This window comes from Orycteropus afer, unplaced genomic scaffold (genome assembly GCF_000298275.1).
Source record: "Orycteropus afer afer isolate SDZICR_OR568_19922 unplaced genomic scaffold, OryAfe1.0 scaffold00313, whole genome shotgun sequence".
NCBI classification, from domain to species: Eukaryota; Metazoa; Chordata; class Mammalia; order Tubulidentata; family Orycteropodidae; genus Orycteropus; species Orycteropus afer.
The window spans coordinates 2,668,888-2,694,729 of NW_006921900.1; the positions used below are offsets into that span (position 1 = coordinate 2,668,888).

A 25,842-nucleotide genomic window follows, 5' to 3' on the forward strand; every position below is an offset into this window, starting at 1 on the left:
TTCCATAGTTTAAATTTAATATATTTGTGTGATATTTGATTGATGCCTGTCTTTCCAACTGGAAAGTAAATGGCAGCCCTTGGAACAGTGCCAGGGATCTAGTTGACACTCAAAAAATATTTGTAGAATTAGTGCCTAAGGCACTTGACTGCTAACTAGAAGGCTGGCAGTTCAAACCCACCAGCCACTCCTCGGAAGGAAGATGGGGCAATCTACTTCCATAGTGCTGCTGCCTCGGAAACCCAAGAAGGGGTCGCTATGAGTTGGGTCCGACTCGACGGCACATAACAACAACAACAACAACAACTGTTAGGCAGAAACATGGCTGGCCAGGCAGGTGAATGATTGAGCCGGAGGGCATTATAAGAACTGGTCAAGTAAGGAGGCACCTGACCAGAGCCCATACCAGACCCCAGCACGTAGCCCTTGCTTACGAAAGACCCCAGTACCTGACTCTTACTCACCAAAGCCCCCAACCATTTCCTGCCCACTATGTTAATGAAGTGCTTCAACTCTGCTTCCTACCCCCATGCTAATAGGGTACTTTAACCTCATTGGTCCCTGTAACACATACCCTGCTGTCACTCCGGTCCTCTAAGAACCAGGAAGAAAATCACTATAAAATACCCTTTCTTTCACCTGGGCAGCGCAACTTCTCTGCCCCTCTCAGGGACCCGTGAACCTCGCCCAGGCCCCTCTTGGGGACCTGTAAACCTTTCCCGGGAGCGCAGAATAAAAACTTCTCTTTAACCCCACTTTTGTGCGTCCTCTTCTCCTTACTGCGACCTTACAACAAAAACAACATAGGAGTCCCTGGGTGACATAAACGGTTAAGCGCTTGACTACTAACTGTTTGGAGTTTCAGATCAACCTAGTGACAGTTGAGAAGACAGGCCTGGTGATATGCTTCTGAAAAGTCACAGCCTTAAAACCTCACTTACAGTGAAGTTTTACTCTGCACACCTGGAGTTGCCATGGGTTGGGATCTGTTGTCTGCAACCAACAACAAAGACAGAAAACAGATCAGTAGTTCATTTAAACTGAGGATGGGAGCAGGGATTGCCTACAAAAGGGTGGTGTTGTTATGTGTCATCGAGTCAGACCCGACTCATAGTGACCCCTCCTTGGGTTTCTGAGGAGATACCACTACGGAAGTAGATTGCCCAACCTTCTTTCTGAGGAGTGGCTGGTGGGTTTGAACCGCCAGCCCTCTGGTTAGCAGTCAAATGCCTTAGGCACTGCGCCACCAGAGCTCCTAACAAACACAATGCCATGGAGTCAGATCTGACTCATAGCGACTCCTCCTGGGGTTTCCGAGGCAGTATCACTACAGAAGTAGATTGCCCAACCCTCCTTCCGAAAAGTGTTTGGTAGAAGGAAAGTTTTTTTGAGTGATGGAAATGTTCTAAAACTGGATTGTGGTGATGGTTGTGCAACTGTTTACATTTACTGAAAATCATGGAACTGTACAATTACAGAGTGAATTTATGGAATGTAAATTATACTTCAATAAGGATGTTTAAAAAAAATGAAAGTAAATAATTGTGGAATCAATACACTGTCTCCCTCCATTGGATTGTAAGTTCCTAAAAGGAGCTCTGGTAGCGTAGTGACTAAGGCACTTGACTGCTAACCATAAGTCTGGCGGTTCAAACCCACCCTCCACTTCTCAGAAGGAAGGTTGAGCAATCTACTTCCGTAGTGATACTGCCTTAGAAACCCAAGGAGTCACTATGAGTCGGGTCCCACTCCACGGCACATAACAACAACAACAACAAAAGGAGTTTTATCTCCAAAATTTGGAAGAGTGATTGACAGCTCGTAGGCTCCGAACAAAAACGTCTCCACTTAGTGACTCAATGAATGGCAGAGGAAAGCAGGACATGGCTTCCCAGAGAGAGGTCCGGACCAGTCCCCTTCCGGCCCACAACTCTGCCCTTGATTCCCGCGTCATTTCGAGGTGATTCTGGGGATTGGCCAGAGAGGTGGCTGCGTGCTCAGGGGCAGGGCTCAAAGGGGCGGGGCTAGCTGGGATCGGGCACGAGCTTCGCGCTTGCGCACTATTTTCACCGCTGTAGCCGTGGTGAGAGGAGGGGACGAGATGGCCGGTCCCGCATGGATCTCCAAGGTGAGCCCCCCAGCAGGCGGGCGGGTGGCGGGCAGGTGTCCGCGGGCGGGCCCCGAGGGCAGGCTGGCGAGCCAGGCGGGTGCTCAGTGGGGCAGGCGCGCAGTCAACCAGGGGCAGTTTGGGTTGGCCGCCTGTGCGCCTGGCGTCGGGGCCAGCGCGCCGGGAATGGGTACTTCTGCGCCGGGAAGCAACTGAAGAGGCGAGGACAGCGTCAAGGTCAAGGCGGGGGGACAGGTCTGGCTCCCCACGAGATCCCGGAGCAGCCACTTGCATCTAGTCGAGCAGGCCTCGCGCCGAGCCCTGGAAGGTCACAGAAATCGGTGCCCCAGCCCCGCCATCCCGGCCACTTCCGAGGCTAGGGTCCCGCTGCGGTGCTGGTAGCTGCTTGGAGAGTCAGTTCCCCGTCCCGCGCAGCGTGGCCCAGGCTTTCTCTCTGATGTCTGCTCGCCGGATAACCTCTGGGGCCTTGGACACGGGCTTTGGGATTGGGAAGCTTTCCTAGGTGAGGGAATCCCTAGGCTGTTTTCCTGCCAGTTCCCCCCTGCCTCCCCCCACTGTTGGAAAGTTCCCCATTCTGACCTCAGGTGCTCTTTGTAGCTATTTCCTTGAAAGGACACAGGGCACCTTACCCCTTAGAATTACCTCTGAACCCTCGGAGAGGGAGATGAACAGCGCCTTTTATTGATGGGGATCCTGAGATCAGGAGAACTTGACAGCTGGGATGCCTTGGACTGGAAAGGGCTTCACTTCATCTCGGTAATTTCCAAGTCCCTCAGAGGAGGAAACCTGTGCCTGAAGACCTGACTTGCTCAAGGTCATACAGGTTGTCCATGTCAGAGCTGGAAGAGGAACCCAGGTGTCTAGATTCTTAGTTCTCAGCCTCATTCAGCCTGCTTTGTGGCCAAGGTCACACAGCAAATTATGGGTGCAGAGACAAACAGGCTCCAAGTCTCCTGTTGCTTTTAATGAATGACCCCTTTGGAATCTACCACAAATACTTTTTTTCAATAAAATGTACTAAGGAGTCTTAGGAATCCACTTAAGAATCTTAGGAATGCCACTGATTTGGCTGTGACCTTGAATAAATTACTTAACATCTTTGAGACTCAATATGCTTATCTGTAAAATATCTGTACATTCACTCCTCACTTATCCACATGGTTAGATTCCAAAGATCAGGTCGTTATGTGAAAATCAGTGTTACGTGAAAATGAAGGATGACCACATCAGACCACAAGGAGGATGACTACATCGTTGCATAACTGCCAAAACACTGAGAATCACAGCCCAGTCAAATAGACACATAACCTTAACCATCATAGTCTCACCTTGCACCTTGGCATCTGTTACTGCCAGACATATGTTGGTGCATGAAAAGAGGATAGTAGATTTCTTGCTATTGTTACAAATGCAAAATGTCAGGTAATGAGATAGTTGATAAGCGTGAACTAGGTGTACTTGCTTCACAGGGTTATTTAGGATTAAATAATGTGTGTGAAAGCACTTAGTACATGTAGAAAGAACACAAAAATCTAAAGCTTTTCTAACTATCAGTGTATTTATTTTGTGATCATCAAGCAGACAATTGGGCCTCAATACCCAGGTTTTTCTGAGTCACTAGGATTTGCTTTGTTATCCTGTTGAGACCCAGACTTGCTTGTGATAGTACGCTATGTCACGTTTGCTCAAGTAGGTAAAGCACATGTATGCAGCTGTCCAAACAGAAATCACTGAGCTTACACTTAACATCTGACTCATCTTTGATAGGTACATTAAGCCTTCAAAATGAGGGCCAAAAGCAACACTGTTGATAATGAGCTTGCTAGAAAATTTGTTTCACCTTTGGTGTGGTCTACAAGTGTTCAGAAAGTGTTGAATTGTGGAGGATCTCTGACACCCAACTCCCTTGTGACCTTTAGAAGAGTCATTTCTCCTCTGTGGGCCAGTTTCTCTTTTCAGGGATAGGAGCACAGGATACCTCAGAGATGGACCCCAGAGAAGGGCTGAGTTGGGGCAGGTTTCAGTCAGCGCAGTTTCTCTGGTGGGTTTTCATTTAAGATTTTGTTTGAAAAAAAAAAAAAGGGTTCTGACACTTAAAACAGCTTTTCACATACAGAATATAATGGGTTTCTAAAGACTTTCCTGGTTTTAAAATATTACAATTATAATGAGCCAGTTTTCCATCAGCAAGCATTTATTGAATGAGTCCCTGCCATACATCCAATGCTGAATTTATGTTTTTAAGATGAAGTGTGGAGATAAAAGAGGAAGTGGCTTGGGACCTGCGGTTACAAGTTCATGATTCCAGTCCAGGCTCTGTGAGCCAAGTCCTTAAACCTCTCTAGGCCTCAGTTTCCTCATCTGAAAAGGGCCACTACAACCTATCTCTTCAGGTTTTATGGAAACAAAATAATGCAATATATCTACAAATATATTATAAAATAGAAGATAATCTGCTTTTAAAAATCTTATTTTACTTAAAGATCTGGGTCATTCTAATTATGGTACTAAGAGGTAGTATCATCTTATTCAAAGATCTAAGGAGAGATGACAAACATGGAAAAGAAAATCATTGCAAGTATTAAAGCTTTTAGCTGGGATGAGAACTCATCAGATAGAGATGATAATTGAGGTCATCCTCAATTTACTCAGCACGTTTATTGAGCACTTACTATGAGCCAGGCACTGGAGATAGAACAGTGAACAAAACAAATACATGTCTGTCTTGTGGATTTATATTTTAAATCACTTTTCTTGGTCAGATCTTCTGTCACAAGGACATTTGCCTACATTGTGTGGATGTCTGGTCCCTCTTTTTTGGGACTGATGAGAAGGACTCATGCAAAGTTGAGTAACAGTGCTTATCACAGTGCAGCCTTTAAATGGCCTCCCATCTACTGGTGGATGGCCCATGTCCTAGGATTAAAATTTTGGCCGTTGGTTTTGGCTTCGTGTGTCCCTTTGGGTTTGGCCCTGTCTTTTGTTTTCCATCCAGCAACATGACTTTGTGGAAGCCAGAATGGAGGGTGAGAGGGTATAATTCATTGATACCTTCTTGGCTGTTGTTTGGTGTCCCTCATTGGCAGATGCTAATATTTCAGCAGAGGTTCCGGCCTTGAAGGAACTGTCCTCATTATCAACAGTGTTGCTTTTGGCCCTCACTTTGAAGGCGTAATGTACCTATCAAAGATGAGTCAGATGTTAAGTGTAACATTTGTTATATCCTCAAAAAGGAAGCCTAATAGAGGATATAACAAATGTCTCTTTGCTTATGTATCTAGCATGACAAAAAGTTGCCTTTGGTCTGTGCACCCAATCTCTTCGATTAAACAAACCAAACTCAGTGCCACTGAGTTGATTCTTACTCATTGCAACCCCTTTTGGGTTTCTGAGACAGTAAATCTTTACGGAAGTAGATTGCCCAGTCTTCCTTCCACAGAGTGGCTAGCAGGTTTGAACTGCCAACCTTCTGGTTATCAACCAAATGCCTTGGGCACTACCACCAGAGCGCCTTTCTCTTTGATTATATCTGTTTATTATAATGTAATATGACTTTGTACCAGTTCTCAGGTTGAAATAATCTTATATCTAGTGATGATAGAAGGAGCTCTGGTGGTGTAGTGGATAAGGCATTTGCCTGCTAATCAGAAGGTCAGTGGTTCAAACCTACCAGCTGCTGTGCAGAAGGAAGACTGTGCGTTCTATTTCCATAAAGAGTTATAGCCTTGGAAATCCAATGGGGGTTACTATGAGTTGGAATTGACTTGATGGCAGTGAGTTTGGTTTGTTTTTTGGAGTGATGATAGAATGTTACCATGGAAAAAAATACACCAGTGTAATATCTTGGGGTGGTAGGATAACTGGATGACTTTATTTTCTCTTGGTGTAGTGGGTAAAGCATTCAGCTGCTAACCAAAAAGGTCAGAGGTTTGAACTCATTGGACACTGCATGAAAGAAAGATGAGGCATTCTACTTCTGTAAAGTTTCAAGCCTTGGAAATCTTATGGTGCAGTTCTACTCTGTCCTATAGGGTCACTATGAATCAGAATCGACTCGATGGCAGTGGGGTTTTGGGTTATTTTCTTGGTTTTGTGTCTTCCCCCTACCCTTAGCAAATTAATAATAATGATCACATATTGTTATTATCAGAAGAAATACGTAATTTATTGAAAAATCCTTATTTTTTGTGGCACAGGTGCCAAATGTTATTAAATAAACTTTTCTGATTTTTATTATAAAGTCTAATGTCTATATTCACAGGAGAAGAGTAGGTCTAATATGTAGTTGGACTAAGGAGCTCTGATGGTAGAATGGTTAAGTGCTTGGCTGTTAACTGGAAGGTCAGCAGTGTAAATCCACTAGCCACTCCACGGGAGAAAGAACTGGCAAACTGTTCCGATAAAAATCCCAGCCTAGAAAACCCTTGGAGCAGTTCTTCTCTGTCTTATATGGTTGCTAGAATTGGAATAAACTCTATGGCAACAGGTTTTACAGGTAATTGGACTAAGAGTCAGGAGACATGGATTCTGGTTTCCATATTGCCAGTTACTACCTGTTTAACCTTTGGCAAATCCTCATTCTCTGAGCCCAGTGTCCCACCTGTAGAGTGGGCTCTGGGTTTTATGAGGAGCCTCCTGGCTCCAAAATTAGCAACAATTTTCTTGGAGTATATGTTACCCCAAATTTACCCCAGTGGTCAAGAACATTGGCATACAACCTTCCAGGTCATTGGAGAAAAATCCAGTGTTTGAGTTAAAAAGGTACGGCTTCACTCTACCCTCAACATCTTTTGGCAACTTGTGTTCATAAAGTTGCCTGAAAGTATATAGCACTTAAATTTGGAGAGCAAAGGCAAACTGAATATTTAGATTTTCAAACCTGAGATAGCTTGTCTTATGAGAAAAGTATTCTTGGGGAGTTTCTGAAGATATCTGTGTAACTTTGCAGCATTATTAGCCATCAGAAATGCCTCCATCTCACTTTCACTTGGTGTGGCTTAATGATGTTCATGACACTTCTCTGTTGATATTAATGTAGGTCTCTCGGCTGCTGGGGGCATTCCACAACCCAAAACAGGTGACCAGAGGTTTTTCTGGTGGTGTGAGTATAATTATCTTTTTATTTTTTTCCTTTTAGAAGTTTCTCAAGAAAGATGCTCCAGTATATTTGTGTTAAATTATTTATGTTATAGTGCTACTATATAGCATGATCTCCATTTATTTAAAACTAGAGAAAATTGGCCATACTTATCCTGTTTATTAAAATTATTGGCTAACATATGCATAAATCTATTTAGGTTATTTGTACATTTAAAAGAATTACATTACAGTTGGCTTTATAAACCTGTCACTTTAATATCTTGAGGAGGCCTTGTTAAAAATAGATAAAAAGTACCCTTGAGCCTGTTACTTTATTTCACAGTCTCATTTTGGTAAGACAGTTTTTTCAAAAGTAGTGCAAGTTGAGAGAAAATTGTTGAGAAGCTTCAAAACTTGCTTTGCAATTTTATTTTCTGAGCTTCCCTAAAAACAGTAGATTGATTGCCAATTAGTAAGTAATACCATAAACATCAATAAGCCCTATATTACTTTGACTTTCCTTGTGTAGTCTTTATAGATTACATGTTAGTGAATCATCTGTTTCTCATTAAATCTGCTGCTTTTAGAATTCCCAGCATTAGTTCTGTGCTTTCAAAGCTGATACCACATTTTTAGAGCAATCTAAGGCTGTGGGTCAGTGACTTCTCATTTGTTTTTGTTTTACCCCCTTCTTAAGGAATCTAATTTGAATTTCATAATTCTTATGCTCCCATGTGACATCTTATGCTATGAGGAATCTATAAAGACCATAGTATATGTGTTTTTTCTCATTTGGTTCCTGTTCTGTGGAAGGAAAGTAGAGTTTTCTGGTGACCTGATGGGAGGACAAGAAGAAGGCAGCAAAGGGTTCTTTTGGCTCTGCTTATGCAAAAGACACAGAATGAAGCTGACATTTTAAGCTCAAAGATAGCTAAGCTAGCATTTCAAACACAGCTCTGAAACTGAATGAGATAATCATGGCTTTCATTGATTTTTCAGGCTCTCCATTTTTTAAAATGTTAGCCTGAAGGAAGGGGTTATATTTGGAAGAAATAAGAGAAGATAAATTACTTTTAAAGAAGATTTCTTCAGTTGTACAGAAAAAATCAGAAATAATCAGTTTACCTGCCTAGGGATAATCACTGGAAGGCAAAGGTCCAGAAGAATTTGAATTAGTGACTTAAAAAAAATAAAAGAAAAACGGCAGCATAGGCAGCTGGAAATGAAAAGGCCAGGGGCCGTTGTCTGGGCCACATCCTGCGTTGGGAGAAAGCCCCCAAATAATAAAATGTCTGATTCCCGAATGCAAAGAGAGAGGGTCTGAATTTTACCTTAACTCATTAAAATCCTCTGAAGTTCCATCCCCTTACATTTTCTTTTGTTTGTTTGTTTCTGCGTTTGAAATGCTGCCTTCATTCTGTTTGAAACCATTGGAATAATTCTTTGATAGTATGTTATATATGCACTTAACGGTCATCTTAAGTGTAACTCAGACTCCTCAGGTATGATCACATATGCCGTTCTTAGTTAAAAATAAACTTTGATTAGCTTCATTATTCAGATTACATTTAAGAAGCAAATTTTCTAGAATAAGGAAAATGGAGGCCCTCTCTTGATTTGAGATCTGTTTTTTCTCTGAGTGCTTTAACTGACCTCAGGGATATCCTGGAAATGTGTCTAAGAGTGTTTTTGCAATATTGAAGAAGTTGCGTGAGAAACAGCTTTCCAGGATCACAGTGGAAAGGAAAGTGCTTGCCTTTGTGAGAAACCCTTCCAGTTTAAATGAGAGAATATTGTTGGAATATTTTGCTGCCATTGATTTTACAGACTTCAATTAATTAGTATCTAGCTCACGGGAAAAGAAATCAGTTGGGTAGTCTGTTTTATTTTTGTTTTATCTAAAGAACATTGTTTGAGTTCTTTTTAAAACTTTCTAACTCAAATAGGAGTTCTGGTGGCTTAGTGGTTTAAGCATTCCCTGCTAACCAAAAAATCTGTGGTTTGAACTCACCATCTGCTCCATGGAGGAAAGATGAGGCAGTCTGCTTCCATCAAGATTTAGAGCCTGGGGAACCCTATGGGGCAGTTCTACTCTAACCTAAAAGGTTGCTATGAGTTGGAATCGACTCAGTGGCAATGGGTTTGTTTTTTTTGTTTTAACTCAGGTAGCATAGAATCGTGGAGTTTTTTATCTATTGTTTCATCCCTCTACTTTGATGATCCTAGAGCACTGGGTCTTATGAAACACCCATAAAGTGGATTTCTCTTGTCATTGATAATCTTTTTGAACCCTTTAGAACTCAGTTCTTACTATCTTTTTTGATGGTTTCTTATATTCAGGTTCAGACAGTAACTTTAATTCCAGGAGATGGCATTGGCCCAGAAATCTCTGCTGCAGTTATGAAGATTTTTGATGCTGCCAAAGTAAGTGGGTTTTAAAAATGCATTTAATAATAATTCATCAAAAAATTTCCATAGCCAGCTGGATTCTGTGAACTCTTAGGATGGGTTTTATATGCTTCTCTAAAGTTGATGAGGTCTGTGGTTACTTACTCCTCACAGGTCTGAACTCTACCAGTGGATATTTCATTGTTGTTTGCTGCCTTTATTGATAGTGTAAATGATTGCATTGGCATCATTCTGCCTTCTTGCCAGAAAATAGAATTGATGCTTCAAAAAATAATACAGGAAATTTAAAAGACATTTTTATATAGGTATTAGTATTATCAAGAATGGAGTATATTACTTCAAACAGCTCAGCTTTTAGTACAGGTAGATATTTTAAAATACTTCTGTTTTAGAAATTTATGAAATTTGGACTTTGGTTGACATGATGCTTTCTTATGCTAGGTATAGCTGCCAGGTCACATAATGCATAAGATTAAATCTATGACTGTTAGAACACCAACCATTTTGTTTTGAGATATTGATGGTGGGCCCCTCAGTATAACAGCACTATTTATATTATATATACAATTTTTTTTCTGTATGACTTTATAATTAAAACTTCTATAGAAGAAGTGAGGCTTATATAAAGTGGCAAATTCCCCGAATGAGTTGAAATATGATGTTACTCAGTTGTGAGCTCCTCGTGAACAAGGACCGTGTCTTATTCCATATCCTTACTGCTCGTACATGCTCAGTCAGTGTACTGGTTTTCAAATGTGTGTGTACACACATGAAGGATGTAAGTAGAAGGAAGAAAGGGTGACATTTTAGTTTATACTTTAAATGGTTACTTTCATAGGTTATGCTCAGTTTTTTGTTCGTTAACAGCTTTCCTGAAATATTGTTCACATACCATATACAGTTTACCCTTTTGAAGTGTAAAATTCATTTCATTGGTTTTTAGTGTATTTATAGAGTTGAGCAACCATCATCACAATCTAATTTTTATTTTTTAATTGTGGTTTGGGTGAAAGTTTACAGAAAATTGGTTTTCCATTCAGCAATTCATTGACATTTTGTTTTGTGACATTGATTGCAGTGCCCCCAGTGTAACAGCACTCTTCCCACCTCCTCCCTGTATTTACTGTTTCTCTTCCTGCCTTCTGAGCTGTATCCCTGGGCAAATGCTGCTCTTTTGATATAGTATGGTTGGTTGTTCTAATGAGTGTGTACTTCTCTGGTATTATTGTTTACCTATTGTTTGGCTGAACGTTGAACCACAGGGGTAAGTTCAGTTCAGAGCTAAAGGATGTCTAAGGGCCATTGTCTAAAGGGTTCTATCAGACTCTATCAAACCAATAAGCCTGGCTGTTTTTATAATTTTGAATTTTGTTCCACATTTTTTCTCCTACTCTATTCATTGTGAATCTATTCTATTCTCTTCTCCCATTGTGATCCCTTTCAGTGCAGTCAGCTGGGTACCATCTAGTTCTTCTGGTCTCAAATTTGTGGAAGCTGAGATGCCACAATCTAATTTTGGAACATTTTTCATCACTCAAAAAGAAACCCACGTGTCTATTAGCAATTAATTATTCCCTGTACTGTTTTACTTTTCTCCTCTTCCAAGCCCTGTTGTGTGTGCTGTTAAGTCAGTTCCAATTCATAGTGACCCTGTAGGACAGATTACAATTGCCCTATATGATTTCCAAGGCTATAATCTCTACAGAAAGGAGCCCTGGTAATGCATTGGTTAAAGTGCTCAGCTGCTAACCAAAATGTCGGTGGTTTGAATCTACACGCCATTCCATAGGAGAACGATGTGGCAGTCTGCTACTGTAAAGATTACAGCCTTGGAAACCCTACAGGGGATTCAGACTCATAGGGTCACTATGAGTCTGAATCAACTCAATAGCATTAGTTTGGTTGGTTTTGATTCTTTATTTGAACAGATCACCAGGTCTTTTCTCCTGCAGAGCAGCTGGTGAGTTTGAACCACCAGCCTTTCAGTTAACAGCCAAGTGCTTAACCATTACACCACCAGGGCTCCTTTCCCCAGCCTGCACAACCACTAATCTAATGTTTCTATGGATTTGCATATTTTGGACATTTTATGTAAACGAATCATATACTACATGATCTTTTATGACTGGTTTCTTTTGCTTAATGTATTTTTAAGGTTCATCCATGTTGTAGCATGTATCAGTGTTATGTAGTGTTTCTGTGAACCATAGTTCTAATTATAGCAACCTTAAGAATCCCTGTGAAAAAAGTTAGTGGGCAGGTGGCAGCCAGGAGTGGATGACTGGGCAAGGGTGATCCTGAGAATGACAGCTCATCTTGTGTGCCAGGAGCTTTCTAGACTTCCTGTATATGTTTTTACTAGTTGCATTCAAAGTTGAAATGTTTATAATTGCAGTGTGACTGTTCACTATGCTTTAGGCGCCTATTCAGTGGGAGGAGCGGAATGTTAGTGCCATCCAAGGACCAGGAGGAAAGTGGATGATCCCTCCAGAAGCCAAAGAGTCCATGGATAAAAACAAGATGGGCTTGAAAGGTAGCACCAAATGGATAAGATGATTTCTGCTGCTAGTCTTATATTTTTTGAACGTTTATATGTTAAGCTCAGTAAGTCTTGACCATCCACTAAAGTAAAGCCATCCTTTTAGGAAGTAGTTTATTCAAAATAAGCTTTCTTTTCCATTTTGGGACTTTTTTTTTTTTCCTCAGTAGAAATGTTAAGAATATTACTGGCCACATCAAATGATAACATATTTATCCTAGACTAGCTTTATCTTTTGCTTAATTTTTATATTTTTATTATTATCTTAATTAATACAGTTTTAAAGTCAAGATTCAAAATGCTAGCATGTGAGAGATGAGCATTCAGCACAAGCTTTAAATCCAGACAGATCTAACTTTTTTTTAAAACTATTTATCGTGATTGGGTGAAATTTTACCAAGCAGATTCGTTTTGCATTCAACAGTTCATATGCATTTTGTTTTGTGACACTAGTTACATTCCCTGCAGTGTAACAGTTCTCTTCCCACTTCTTCCCCGTGGCTACCCTGTCCTTGCCTGTGCATTCCTGTCTCCTACCTTTCTCTCTGTGCAAATGCTGCCTTTCTGATCTCCCGTGGTTGATTGTCCTAAGGATTGCATCTCCCTGGTGTAGAAGTTCATCTTGTAGGCCTACTTATTGTTTGGCTGAGAGTTAAGCCATGGAAGTAGAGTTCATTTCCAGGCCTAAAGGGTGACTTGGGTTCATGGTCTTAGGGATTTCACCAGCCTCTTATCAGACCTGTAAACCTGGTCTTTCTTTATGATTTTGAGTTTTGTTCCACGTTTTTCTCCCACTCTATCCAGGATCCCCAAAGACATACCTAACTTTGATCTCTGCCACTTACTGATTGAGAGGCTTGGACACATTTCTTATTCCTTTTTTTTTTTTTTAAAGGAGCTCTGGTGGTGCAGTGCCTAAGGCATTTGACTGCTAACGAGAAGGTTGGCAGTTCAAACCCACCAGCTGCTCCACAAAAGGAAGATGGGGCGATCTACTGCCATAAAGATTCACTACCTTGGAAGCCAAATGAGGATTGCTATGAGTCAGAATCAACTCAATGGCAGTGGGTTTTGTTTTTTTTTTTTTTTTTAATAATAATAGTACAGTAAAACCTGTGAGAGGGACTGGTGTAATGTGGAAACCTGTCAGAGAAGGGAAATGCAAATATTTTACACTAATAGATAGTAATGGAAAAGTGATAAGGTTATATACACTGTCAAAGGCAGAAAACTTGTGAGACCTGGAAAAATAAGGCGGTCCTGACTCTCACAGGTTTCAATATAGTGCTGCTGCCTAATAGTCTAGTGGTGAGGATTAGAAAATGTCTTCACTGGGTGCTTACGGTTTTTAAGGAATGTGGTTCATGTTCCAGAAAGCTTCCTTCATTTGAATCTGAGGGAAAGGTTGAAGTTAAGAAACAGAACATATTACAAGGTAGCCTGGGGGGTTGGTAGATGATAAATTAGACCAGAATGTGTCCTAGTCTTGAACTGATTAGAGAGTCTTGTCATCTGAGTATTACTCTTTATTACAGGCCCTTTAAAGACACCAATAGCAGCTGGTCACCCATCTATGAATTTGTTGCTGCGTAAAACATTTGACCTTTATGCCAATGTCCGACCATGTGTCTCAATTGAAGGCTATAAAACACCCTACACTGATGTAAATATTGTCACCATTCGGGAGAACACAGAAGGTGAATACAGTGGTATTGAGCATGTGGTAAGTTCATTTCAGAGCCCTTTGTTTTTAATTAATTATTTTTTGTTCTTGAAGACACATAGCAAAGCATACACAAATTCTGCGGTTTTCTGCATGTGGAATTGAGTGACATTGATTGTATTCTTGCACAAGTTGTCCAACCATTCTTACCCTCCTCTTCCTGAGTTCCTCCTCCCTCATTAACATAAATTCTTTGCCCTGTAACATTCTTGTCTGATCTTTTGAGTTGCTGTTGTCAATTTGATTCCGTATACATAGTTCTTAAAAGAGGACAATGCTCAAGGGAGACCTTTTTACGAGATAAAGCTAAATTGCTGTTTGGTTTTAAGATGACTTCAGGGGATATTTTTGGTTTAAAGGTGAAAGATTATTTCAGGGCAGTAGGATAAGGGGTTCATCTACCTTCCATAGTTCCAGATAGTCTAGAGTCCATGAGAATTAGAAATTCTATTCTGCATGTTCCTCCTGATCAAGATTCTTCTATGGAATCTTTAATCGAAATGTTCAGTAATGGTAGTTGGGCACATTTAGTTCTGATCTCACGGCAAAGGAGGCAGTTGTCTATGGAGACACACATTAGCCACACATTTCATATCCTCCTCCTACTCCTGATTTTCCTTCCTCTGTTGTTCCAGGTGAATAGAGACCAATAGTTGTGCCTTGGATGGCTACTTGCAAGCTTTTAAGACCCCAGGCAGTATGCAGCAAACAAGGGAGGTAGAGCAGAAGCACTAAACACATTAGTAGGCCAATTAACTGGGACATCCCCTGAAACCATGACCTTAAACCTCCGAATCAAGGAACCATATCCCATGAGGTGTGTGGTAGTTAGGTTTGTGTGTCAACTTGGCTGGGCCTGGTTGAGTGGCTGGACAGCTGGTGGTAGTGTTCCCCATGATGAGACTGGCAATCAACTCCGTGGTGGGATCTACCATAAGCAGCTGAGTAGCTGCCTTTGGGATGTGGTCTGCTTCCTGTATATAAGGAGAAGTTTTGGGAATGGTCTCTAGCCTATGGCACGCTTGGACCCTGTGTGTAGCCATGTCGTTGTTCAGTAGCCTGCCATGCTCTGCCATCCTAGGGACTTACAATGAACTTAATGGCCTGCCGTGTGGTTTGGTAACATTGGGACTGTGGTTTGTTACTTGTCAACCTTGGGCTTGGCAGCCTCAGCAGCCAGCAGCTGTTTGAGTGAAGAAAAGCCTCTAGCTTCAGTGGGCTGGGAGCTGGAGGCAGAGCTGAAGCCCAAGGCTGAGGGGCTTTCACCCAGCCCCTAGAGCCTGATACTTTGAACTTGGACTTAAAGCCTCCAAATTGTAAGAATAAACTCTTGTTTGTTAAGGCCATCCCATTTGTGGTATGTTCCCTGTCAGAGTGGCACTAGGTAACCAGAACAAGGTGTTTTGTTGTACATAAAGGGCCTCAGCAGCTACTCTTTGTGTTTTTTTTTTTTTGTCATTGTAAATATATCATACAACTTTGCCAACTGATGTATAACTTATTGACAGCAATTAAATAATTACATCTGCTATATTGCTATTAATCAGTGTGATTTTTCTATCACTGTTAACCCCTCTTTTCATCCTCCATCCCATCCCTGGTAACCACTAGTAAACTTTGGTTTCTATACATTTGCTTTATCTTTTTATGTAAGGGAGGTCATAAAATATTTGTCCTTTTGTGGTTGACTGACCTCTCTCAGCATAATTCTTTCAAGCTCTAGCATGTATCAAGACTACATTTCTCCTACTGGCTGAGTAGTATTCCATTATATGTATGTACCACATTTTGGTTATCCATTCTTCTGATGATGAGCATTTAGATTGTTTCCACCTCTTGGTTATTGTGAATAGCACAGCAATGAACGCTGGTTTGTACAAGTCTTTGCTTTTAAGTCAGAGAGTTTTTTATTTTTGGTTGGGTTGTTTTCTGTGTACCTGGGACAGTTTTACAAGTTCCCCTCTCACAGCATCTCCCTAAGACAGATCAAGTTTTACTTCTGTGAGGAGTTGTGGGTGTTTGGGTTAGGGCTAGTCTCTGGCTGACAATGCTTAAATGGACGCCAGGAGGAACAAGGTGTGGCGTGATACTTTATAGCCAAGAATGGGAATTGGCCTTCAGTTTGAATCCTGAATCCTCCCCACTTCCCGGTATGTGCTCTTTAGCAAGTGACCATTGCTGCACATCAGTTTTCCTTATCTTGTGTAGTGGGAGTTTTATAATGCCTACCTCACAGGGTTGTGTTAATATTTAAAGAGATACCGTGTGTGTGTGTGTGTGTGTGTGTGTGTGTGTGTGGCTTGCTACGTTAGCTGGCACAGCATAAGTATGCCACAAATGGTATTGTTCACACACAGCCAGTTGTCTAGTACCAAGTTGTTGCCCCATTCTCTCCTATAAGGTGATATTTCCCCTCTTTCAGATTGTTGATGGAGTCGTGCAGAGTATCAAGCTTATCACTGAGCAGGCAAGCAAGCGCATTGCTGAGTTTGCCTTTGAGTATGCACGGAACAATCACCGGAGTAACGTCACGGCTGTGCACAAAGCCAACATCATGTGAGTCCTGTGGGGGCCAGCACTCTGTCTCACTTTACGGGGGAGCGCAGTGACAGGGCTTTCATTTCTGTTGTCCAGCTTGCTCATTGATTTCTAACATCTCTGAAAAATAACTTGGTAACCAATTGGAGGGTCAAGCATGATCTTCTCTTCCCTGGTTGTGGTCTCCTCCTATCTGATGTGCCTCACTAACGGATGAGTTAGGCAGGAAAACATTTGGAGGGGGCAGGAATACAGGGCCTGTACCTTTAAGGAGGGACTGAGGGTTATTGGAAAAGCTCTGGATCCCCAGAGGCTGTGGCCAGTTGAGCAGGGTCATTTGTGTTTTAGAAGTGGAATAGTGGGAGTGTTTCAGTAATTGCCACCTGCTCAGGGGCTTACAGTAGTGTTAATACTGCTGATACTGTCTGAGGCATTACTCCAGCAGTGTAAATGCTCTTCACCCCAGTCTGTTAAAGACCATCTCTGAATGTTTTCCTAAGCTAGGAAGTGTTGAGCAGGAAGAATACTAAAATCACTTAAATAATGACCAAAGTTAATTTTTCATAATATTTTCTTATTAATGGATGTTTCTTAATTCTTGCTGGATAACTATAAAAATACAGTCTCTCTACTATGATCATACTAGTTTTTTTCTTTTGTGCTTCCAGAATATTTTCAACTTGTATTTTATTAACTGCCCAAAAGAGTTTTACTGTGATTGAAATCAGACATCCTGGCTTCTGTGACTTAAATTTGTTGAGCTTATTTTTACTTCTTTGATTTGCTCCTTTTTTTCTGCAAGTCTTTCTTTCAACAGTTTTTATTTGATTAAATACAGGCGAATGTCAGATGGGCTTTTTCTGCAAAAATGCAGGGAAGTTGCAGAAAACTGTAAAGATATTAAGTTTAATGAGATGTACCTTGATACAGTATGTTTGAATGTAAGTATATATTCACACGTACCTGCTACTTTTTGTGGTGTGCAGTGTGTATGTGTGTGTATATGTGTGGTGTGCAGTTTTCCATTGCTAAATGTACAAGTGCTTTAACATTTACATTCTTCTTCTAGATGGTACAAGATCCATCTCAATTTGATGTTCTTGTTATGCCAAATTTATATGGAGACATCCTTAGGTGAGTCAGGCTGCTCCCTTTCTATTTTAGTCAATGGTTTATTTATGTAAGAAGCCCTTATTGCATAGTGGTTAAGCACTTGGCTGCTAACTTAAAGGTTGGTGGTTTGAACCCACCAGCTGCTCTATTGGAGAAAGGTACAGCAATCTGCTTTTATAAAGATTTGTAGTGTTGGAAACGCTGTGGGGCAGTTCTGTACTGTCCTGTAGAGTTGAAATCCATGTAATGGCAATGGTTTGGTTTGTTTCTTTTTTTTTCATTTATAAATGACCTAAAATAAATTATGTCTTAAATTTTACTCAAGTGTTATAACATATACTATTAGTTATAGGAGCTCTGGTAGCGTAGTACCTAAGGCACTTGACTTCTAACCAGAAGGCTGGTGGTTCAAACCCACCAGCCATTCCTTGGAAGGAAGGTTGGGCAATCTACTTTCGTAGTGATACTGCTTCAGAAACCCAAGGAGGAGGGGTCCCTATGAGTCAGGTCTAACTCGACGGCACATAACAACAACAACAACAGTATTAGTTATAAGATATGAATTGAATTCTAACAATACAGGTAATGATATCAGTGATTCAGTGTTGGGTAGGCCGCTTCTTCACTTAAGTATCAAATCAGCCCTCAGCTTTGTTCTCTAATCTTTAGGTTGTTCTTTCCCATTTTTCAGATGTTTTATCGATTTATCTCTGTCTTTTGTTTTGTATAACTAGTAGGTGGGTGGTCATATTTATACTTTTTTTAAAGAAATTTTTTGATAGAATTTCAGGTTTACAAAAAAAATGGCAAAAATGGTAAAAGAATTCTGGTATACTAGGCACCCAGATTCTCTGTTGTTAACATTTATCATTTCTTCACTTTATCTCTTTCTCCCTCCTCTCTCTCTTTCTCTCCCTTTCCCTCCTGCTTTTGCTGGAAATATACACACCCAGTGGTGGTTTTAAAATACGTCCACAGACTCTTTCATATTGCTCCCCTGGTAGTAGAGCTTAATACTCCTCCTCTTGGAAGTGAGCTACACTTAGTGACTTGTTTTGCTTCTAATGAATAGAATGTGGCAGAAGTGATACAGTCATGAACATACTCACATACAAAAGTATGATGTTGGCCAGATGGTGATTTTCTAATTGTATCATTTCTTTTACATTTATTTGTCATTCCATATGAAAAAGCTTTTCCATCTCTGTTATTTTTCTTTATCAATAAGGAGCTCTGGTGGTGCAATGTTTAAGGCATTTGGCTGCTAAGGTAAGCAAAAGATTGGCAGTTCCAACCTACTAGCTGCTCTACAGAAGAAAGATGAGGCAGTTCTGCTAAGATTTACAGCCTTAGAAACCCAATGAGGGTCACTATGAGTCAGAATCGACTCAGTGGCAGTGACGCTTTTTTGGGGTTTTTTTGTGGTCTGTATCAATATGGACTAAGGGTTTTCTGTTTTATTTAGTGGTTATGACCCTCACTGTCATTGCTTATTTTGATGCTCAAGTTGTCCCCAGTTTGGCCAGTGGGAGTCCCTTCAAGATGTCTCCTGTGCATTTTTGAAATACCCTATCATTCTTTGAGACTTGCCTTGCTTTCTGGCACAACAAAGTTCGAGGCTCATGCTGCAATTTCCTAACTCCAGCTCCAGAATCAGCCATTTCTCCAAGGAGCCCTGGTTCTGTTTAGTGAACAATGGTATTTACAAACTGAAATGTGGGTTGCTAGGTAAGATGGTTTTTCAAAATACTTTTTGAAATGCTTTTCTGCCCCCAGTGACCTGTGTGCAGGATTGATTGGAGGTCTTGGTGTGACACCAAGTGGTAACATTGGAGCCAATGGAGTTGCAATATTTGAGTCGGTAAGGATCTTGACACCTGAAGTGGAATTCAGGTCACAATAGCATGAGGACTTGGGAAGGGTTATCTTTATGAGTATTTTATAACTTGAGTTTTTTGAGTTTTTCAAATTGTCATACAACAATTTGTGTTTTTATGTAAGTTTAATTTATTCATTCATTCCTCCCAAATATTTCCTAACATTAAAAAAAAATTACCAAAAATTGATTGGAAAAGATGATTGGTCTCTTATTTTACTTAATTAAAAAAAAATGTTATTACTTTAAGTTCCTTATTTCATTGAGTCTTTATTTCTAAGATCTGTGTCTGATAAATGCACATAGTAGCTATTAATACTTTCTGTTGGTGAGGAAAGATGGTTAAGCCCCAGATTTTCCAGAAGACGGCTGTTTTTATTCTCTCTCCCTCCAATTACGTGACTTTTCCTATTGCATAGGTTCACGGCACCGCCCCGGATATAGCAGGCAAGGACATGGCCAACCCCACGGCCCTCCTACTCAGCGCTGTGATGATGCTGCGTCACATGGGGCTTTTTGACCAAGCTGCAAAGATTGAGGCTGCGTGTTTTGCTACAATTAAAGATGGAAAGGTATTAGTCATCTTGAGTGACCTGTGCTGGGTAAAATGTATTTTTTCCATGTGTTTTATCTCTGTGAAGATAATAGTTCTCACAAGGGCTGAAGGAGTTGGTATTGAACAGGGCTTCTTAATATGGCCTCTCTGATTAAATGCCAGGGTATGCATGCAAGCACATGTGTGCAATTAACAGTATAATGAAATGATGAATGATACAAGGTCTTGGGCTTTAAGGGGCTCAGAATCTTTTTTTTTTTTTTAATGCATTTTATTGAAATACAATTTATGTACAGTGAATGCAATTTTTTTTTGCAGTGTTTCCTCCCCTCCCACCCCTGACAACCAACAAAGAAAGTTTCCCTCCATATATAAACCTTTCCTTGACCCTCTACAACAACGAGCTAATACTATATTTGTCCCTCTGTGATTGACTTATTTCACTCAGCATAATGTCTTCCAAGTTCATCCATATTATGTGGTGTTTTGTAGACTCTACATTATTCTTTAATGCTGCATAACATTCCATTATGTGTATGTACCATAGTTTGGTCATCCACTCTTCTGCTGTAAATCTTACAGATAAGTCCTTGCCAGATAAGTAATTATCAGAAAATATGAATTTGTTGCTGTCATTTTTGTTATGTGCTTTTTCATGATGTCAATTTCTTTGTTCCATGTAATTTTCTGTGCTGAGCTCATTTTGTTTTTGAATCTTGTTATCACTTCCTTCATTGCTATTGTTTTCGTATTTGCTGAATATTTATGCTGGTCGTCTTTTTTGATGTGAAGGTTTATCATTTTTCTTTGAGGTTACCCTGTGATTTATAGTTTTCTTCCCAAGTTTAGACCAGTCCATTCTATCTTGTAGTTGTCTTGGCTTCCCTACCATCTAGAAGTTCTGTAATGACACAGTTTTTCCTCTCTTTTTAGTTTATAGTTGTCCTCAGTTGTCAATTGGTGTCTCTGTTCCCTGTTTACAATCTTGTAGGCTTATTTACTTTGGATACTTCCATAGCTGGGCTGTTTTCTGGGTTATATCATCATGTGTGTTAATGGTCAGTTGTTGTTGGCTGTTGTTGCTTCTCTGTCCAAAGGGCTCCCTTTAGCATAGCATCTCTTGTAAGATTGGTCTAGTTTTAACACATTCCGTTAATTTCTGCTTATCTGGAAATGTCCTAATTTCACCATCATATTTGAAGGACAGTTTTGCTGGGTACCTAATTCTTGGTTGGAAATTTTTCTCTTTCAGTGTTTTATGTATACTATTCCATTGTCTTCTCGCCTGCATGGTTTCTGCTGAGAAATCCGAGCTTAGTCTTATTGGTTGCCCCTTGTAGGTAACTTTACGTTTTTCCCATGCTGCTCTTGATTATTTCTTTGTCTTTGGTTTTGGTAAGTTTGATGATGATATGTCTGGGTGATTTTCTTTTGGGGTCTATCCTGTTTGGTGTTCGTTGGACTTCCTGAGTCAATATATTCTCATCTTTCATCATACCAGGAAAATTCTCTTCCAACAAATCTTTGACAGTTTTCTCTGTGGTTTTATTTGTCTTTTCTTGTTCTGGAATTCCAGTGACATGTAGGTTATTCCTTTTGATGGTATCCCACATGAACCTTAGGGTTTCTTCATTTTGTTTTGATATCTTTTCTGTCTTACGCCTTTCCAAAGAAGTGTTCAGGTATTTGCCTTCAGTCTCCCTAATTCTGTCTTCCATTGATTCCATTCTGCTCCTTTGCCCATTCAATGCCTTATCTATTTCTGGAAATTTAGTATTCATCTTCTGGATTTCTGTGTGTAGATTTTGTATCATTTCTAATTTTTCATTTATTTTGTCATTTTGTTCTTGTATTATCTTTTGAAATTGTTCTAGGGTTTTCTCTGATCTGTCTCTCAATTCATTTTAGATACCTAAATACAATTCTTTTGAATTCCTTATCAGGGAGTTCCAATGCTGCATCTTCCTCAGGGATGTATTTTGGGTCTGTATCCTGGTCCCTTGTTTCTTCTGCTTTATCTTGCTTCTTTGTGTGGACTGATACTCTGTTGTCTCTGAGGCATTGTGATGTTTTTGTGTTTATATGTAATTGGTGATTGTATGTGGAGTGACTTGCCCACGATTTTCGTTTTCTTTGTTTGTATGTTATCTGTGCAAACAGGGTGCTGTGCTCCTCTATTTGCCAGTGGATAGCACTTATACACTCACCACCTGTCTCCTTTCCTGTTAGCCTCTCGTATGTCCCTGCCAACCTTGGCAAACAGAGCCTGTTCTTAGGTCCCTGGAGTCCGAATGAGAATGCTATCACTTTAAAATCCAAAATGGTTGCCACTTGTAAAGATCAGGAGCTCAGAATCTTAACAGTAGATACAGATGCTATGTGTATAATACAATGATATTATACGTTATGTTAGCTGAAACTTTTATTAAAGTAATAATAATAAAAAACCAAACCCACTGCCACAGAGTTGATTCCAAGTCATAGAGACCTTAAAGGACAAAGAACTGCCCCATAGGGTTTCCAAGGCTGTAAATATTTTTGGAAGCACACTGCCTCATCTTTCCCCCATGGAGCAGCCAGTGGGTTTGAACCACTGACTTTCTGGTTAGCAGCCAACTGCTTTAACCATTATGCCACCAGAGCTCCTAAAGTAATAATAATAATGGCCAATGTAAATTGTATACTTACATGATTCTAAGTTATTTGTGTATATTGTCTCAGCCAATCTTCTGTACTACTCTGAAGTAGATACTATAAATAAGCCTATTTTATAGATGAGGAAACTGAGGTGCAGTATGGTTAAGTAATTTATGCAAGGGCTCACAGCTCCTGAATAGCAAAGTTGGGGTTTGCATCCAGTCTGACTTTAGCCCAACAAGCTTTCCCTCCATAAGCAGCTGTGACCATGGAAGAGGGTACAGTGGATTGTTCTGGAAGAGAGAGGAGATAGAAGAGGTCATGGCTTCCTAAGGCTGGGCCTTTAAGGAAGGCTGATCCTTAGTCTGACATCCCTTCTTTTTTAAAAAAAAGTTCTTTAATTTGAAATTACTTCTTACGGCCAAATACAAGAAATCCAAGCTTATTTGTTTTTTTATCCCCATATTTAGGATGCTGTACTATAGAACCTAGAAGAGAGATACCTAAATTATACTGTAAACCTAAAACCAAATCCAACCCAACCCACTGCTATCGAGTCAATTCTGATTCATAGCAACCCCATAGGACAGAGTAGAACTGTCCCATGGGTTTCCAAGGCTGTAAATCTTTGTGAATGGAAACTGCCTCGTTTTTCTCTCATGGGGTGGCTAGTGGGTTCTAACTGCCTACCATTTGGTTAGCAACCAAATGCCTTAACCATGGTGCCATCACAGCTCCTAAATAGCGACCCCCCCTTGGGTTTCTGAGGTGGTATCACTACGGAAGTCAATTGCCCAACCTTCCGAGGATTGGCTGGTGGATTTGAACTGCCAGACTTCTGGTTATCAGTCAAATGCCTTAGGCACTATGCCACTAGAGCTCCTAAATTACACAGTAGGTCTTTTTAATTGTGTAGGATGCAGTGGCAGAAAAGAATCTCTTTAGGGGTAAAGAGAGGATAAGCTGGTAGAAAACAGATTGGCCTTCTGCAAGAGTCTTTTTCCTAAAGATTTAGTGATTTAAGTATTTCCTGGTATTTGTTTCCCAGACTCCAAAGATGAATCAAAATATATCCTAAGTTTTAAAAATTCCCCGAGGACTTTATGAAACTTTTTGTTTAGAACTGCTTTTATTTAAATGTCCATAATCAACAGATGAGGAACTCTGGTGGCATAGTGCCTAAGGCATTTGACTGCTAACCTGAAGGCTGGCAGTTCAAACCCACCATCCAGCCACTCCTCAGAAGGAAGACTGGGCAATCTATTTCTGTAGAGATACCGCCTCAGAAGCCAAGGAGGGGTTACTATGAGTCAGAATCAACTCAATGGCAGTGAATTTTTTTAATCAACAGATGGTTTCTTAAGGTCTCTTGAATGTCCAAAGGGAAAATTTTGTGAAAGCCTCCCTGCTTCCCTTTGTAGTGACAGCACCCTATTCTTTTCAGGATGTTTTCTTGTATACTATCTGATTGGGTTTTCCCAATCTCTCTTGGGTAGATAATGGTGGTAAGGTGGGGCTTCACTTTGAAATGAAGAAAGAAATGAGAGAGAGTAACTAAGTAACTTGCTCAGCTGGTGTTCCACTGAGGGCTTTAAGTGAAAATATCCTTGGCTTGGTTTAGTGCATGTGTACATTTTGATTTTTGCATTTTCCTTTTCTCAGAGCTTGACAAAAGACCTAGGAGGCAATGCAAAGTGCTCAGACTTCACAGATGAAATCTGTCGCCGAGTAAAAGATTTAGATTAACGCTGCTATCAATGGTATTTCCAGCAGTCACTCCTAATGGACACCACTTAAATCTATATTGAGAAAACCTATCGTATGTATGCATTTGGTTTGCTTGTTTCTTGAGAGTACCTTTTTGGATCTGGCCTCTTCTTAACAAAATCTGTGCAAAAGATGCAGGTGATACCCCTGGGCCTGTTTTCAAAGGACTCTTTCCAAGTGCTGGTTTATTTATTAAGTGTCTATCTGGTAAACATTTTTTTGTAAACTCTAAGGGGATTGTATCATTTGCCATTGTTAACCATTTTACACTTCAGTTAAAACAGTTTTAATTTTCTCAGCTGTAAATATAATACAGAATGAATAAGAGAAAACAGTTAACTTTTTAAAGAAAAGCTCTTTGTTTTTTGTTTTATGAAAAATGTGCTGAAAATAAAACAGGATACTGACATTTTAGCACAAGATGATATTCTTATAAAACTAAACGGGTACAAGAGAAATTTCTTGGGAAAGTCCACCTCAGAAACAATAAATACGGTATATTTCTTAGGGATATGAAAAGAAAGATTTATCCTTTACATGAATTACTGCATATGAATAAAGACTTCAGATCCAAGAAATATATAATGAGAGATGTAATTTTTGTTAATAAAATTTGGTAATATATAGTACAAACACACATACGCATTGTGTGTTCAATTATTTTGTTATCTTGAGATTTCATACTCTTCGCAAGAGCTTCTAATGAAGCAAAGGGATAGTACTTCCTTTTAAGTGGACATGTATTGAGCATCCAAAGTAATACAGACTTTGAGCCACAGTACTGACTTGAGCCATGGAGCTGACCTCTAGTGTACCTTTACTCTTACGAGGTGTACATGTAACTGTCTGCAAACAGCCCCACTCCAGGTGATACTGCTGGAGGTAATACTGCTCAGGGGCCTGAGCACATAGAGCTCGGCTGCCATTAAGGAACTTGGGATGCTGGCTGTTAATTTTGTATTTCAGCAGCTGACCCTTCACCTTCCCCAAAGCACCAAATCACTGATCTGTCTCAACACCACCAGTAAGAGACGTGATTATAGAGACTGGCACAGACTCAGCCTGAGTTGATTCACAAAACTGTGCCATATGGGGGCTTGGCCTCAGCTTTTGACCTTCAGGCATCTTCCTCCCTGCCCGTGGCAAGTTCCTTAGCATGATTTTTGTTAAACTTCAGACAAGAAGTCATTATTTTTGCAGAGTTGTCCTTTGGCCACACACCAAAGGCAGCTCATTTCCTCCATTGGCCTTTGTGTAACATTGCAAACCTGTGGCTTTACATTGTGTACCCAGGTTACAAAGAGATTTCGTAACAAAAAATTCTCTCTCTCTCTCTCTCTCGGTCCTTTTTTAGGCTTGTAACCAGTTTTATAATCTTCTGTGTATTTTACTTTAAGCTGCTGCTTCTTTTTTACAGGGCTATGCTAATTATCAGTGGCTCTTGGGTTCGTACTAATAAAGAATTCCAAAATGGATG

The 25,842-nt window shown here is 40.3% G+C and overlaps 1 protein-coding gene across 1 annotated transcript; it reads left to right on the forward strand.

The window, feature by feature from the left end:
* Positions 1 to 2,101: 2,101 nt before the first annotated feature.
* Positions 2,102 to 24,344, forward strand: IDH3A (isocitrate dehydrogenase (NAD(+)) 3 catalytic subunit alpha). The gene is made up of 11 exons (XM_007951834.2): positions 2,102 to 2,128; positions 7,167 to 7,229; positions 9,548 to 9,631; positions 12,035 to 12,149; positions 13,691 to 13,878; positions 16,301 to 16,434; positions 17,255 to 17,357; positions 17,486 to 17,550; positions 19,306 to 19,390; positions 19,825 to 19,977; positions 24,261 to 24,344. The coding sequence occupies exons 1-11, from the start codon at positions 2,102 to 2,104 to the stop codon at positions 24,342 to 24,344; spliced, it is 1,101 nt and encodes a 366-aa protein (XP_007950025.1).
* Positions 24,345 to 25,842: the final 1,498 nt, after the last annotated feature.

Excerpts from the sequence above, each read along its gene's own strand:
- IDH3A (XM_007951834.2), top strand. The coding sequence starts at position 2,102 with ATGGCCGGTCCCGCATGGATCTCCAAG. Across the intron at positions 9,632-12,034 it reads AGATTTTTGATGCTGCCAAA|GCGCCTATTCAGTGGGAGGA; the intron begins GTAAGTGGGTTT and ends ACTATGCTTTAG. Across the intron at positions 19,391-19,824 it reads GAGTTGCAATATTTGAGTCG|GTTCACGGCACCGCCCCGGA; the intron begins GTAAGGATCTTG and ends CCTATTGCATAG.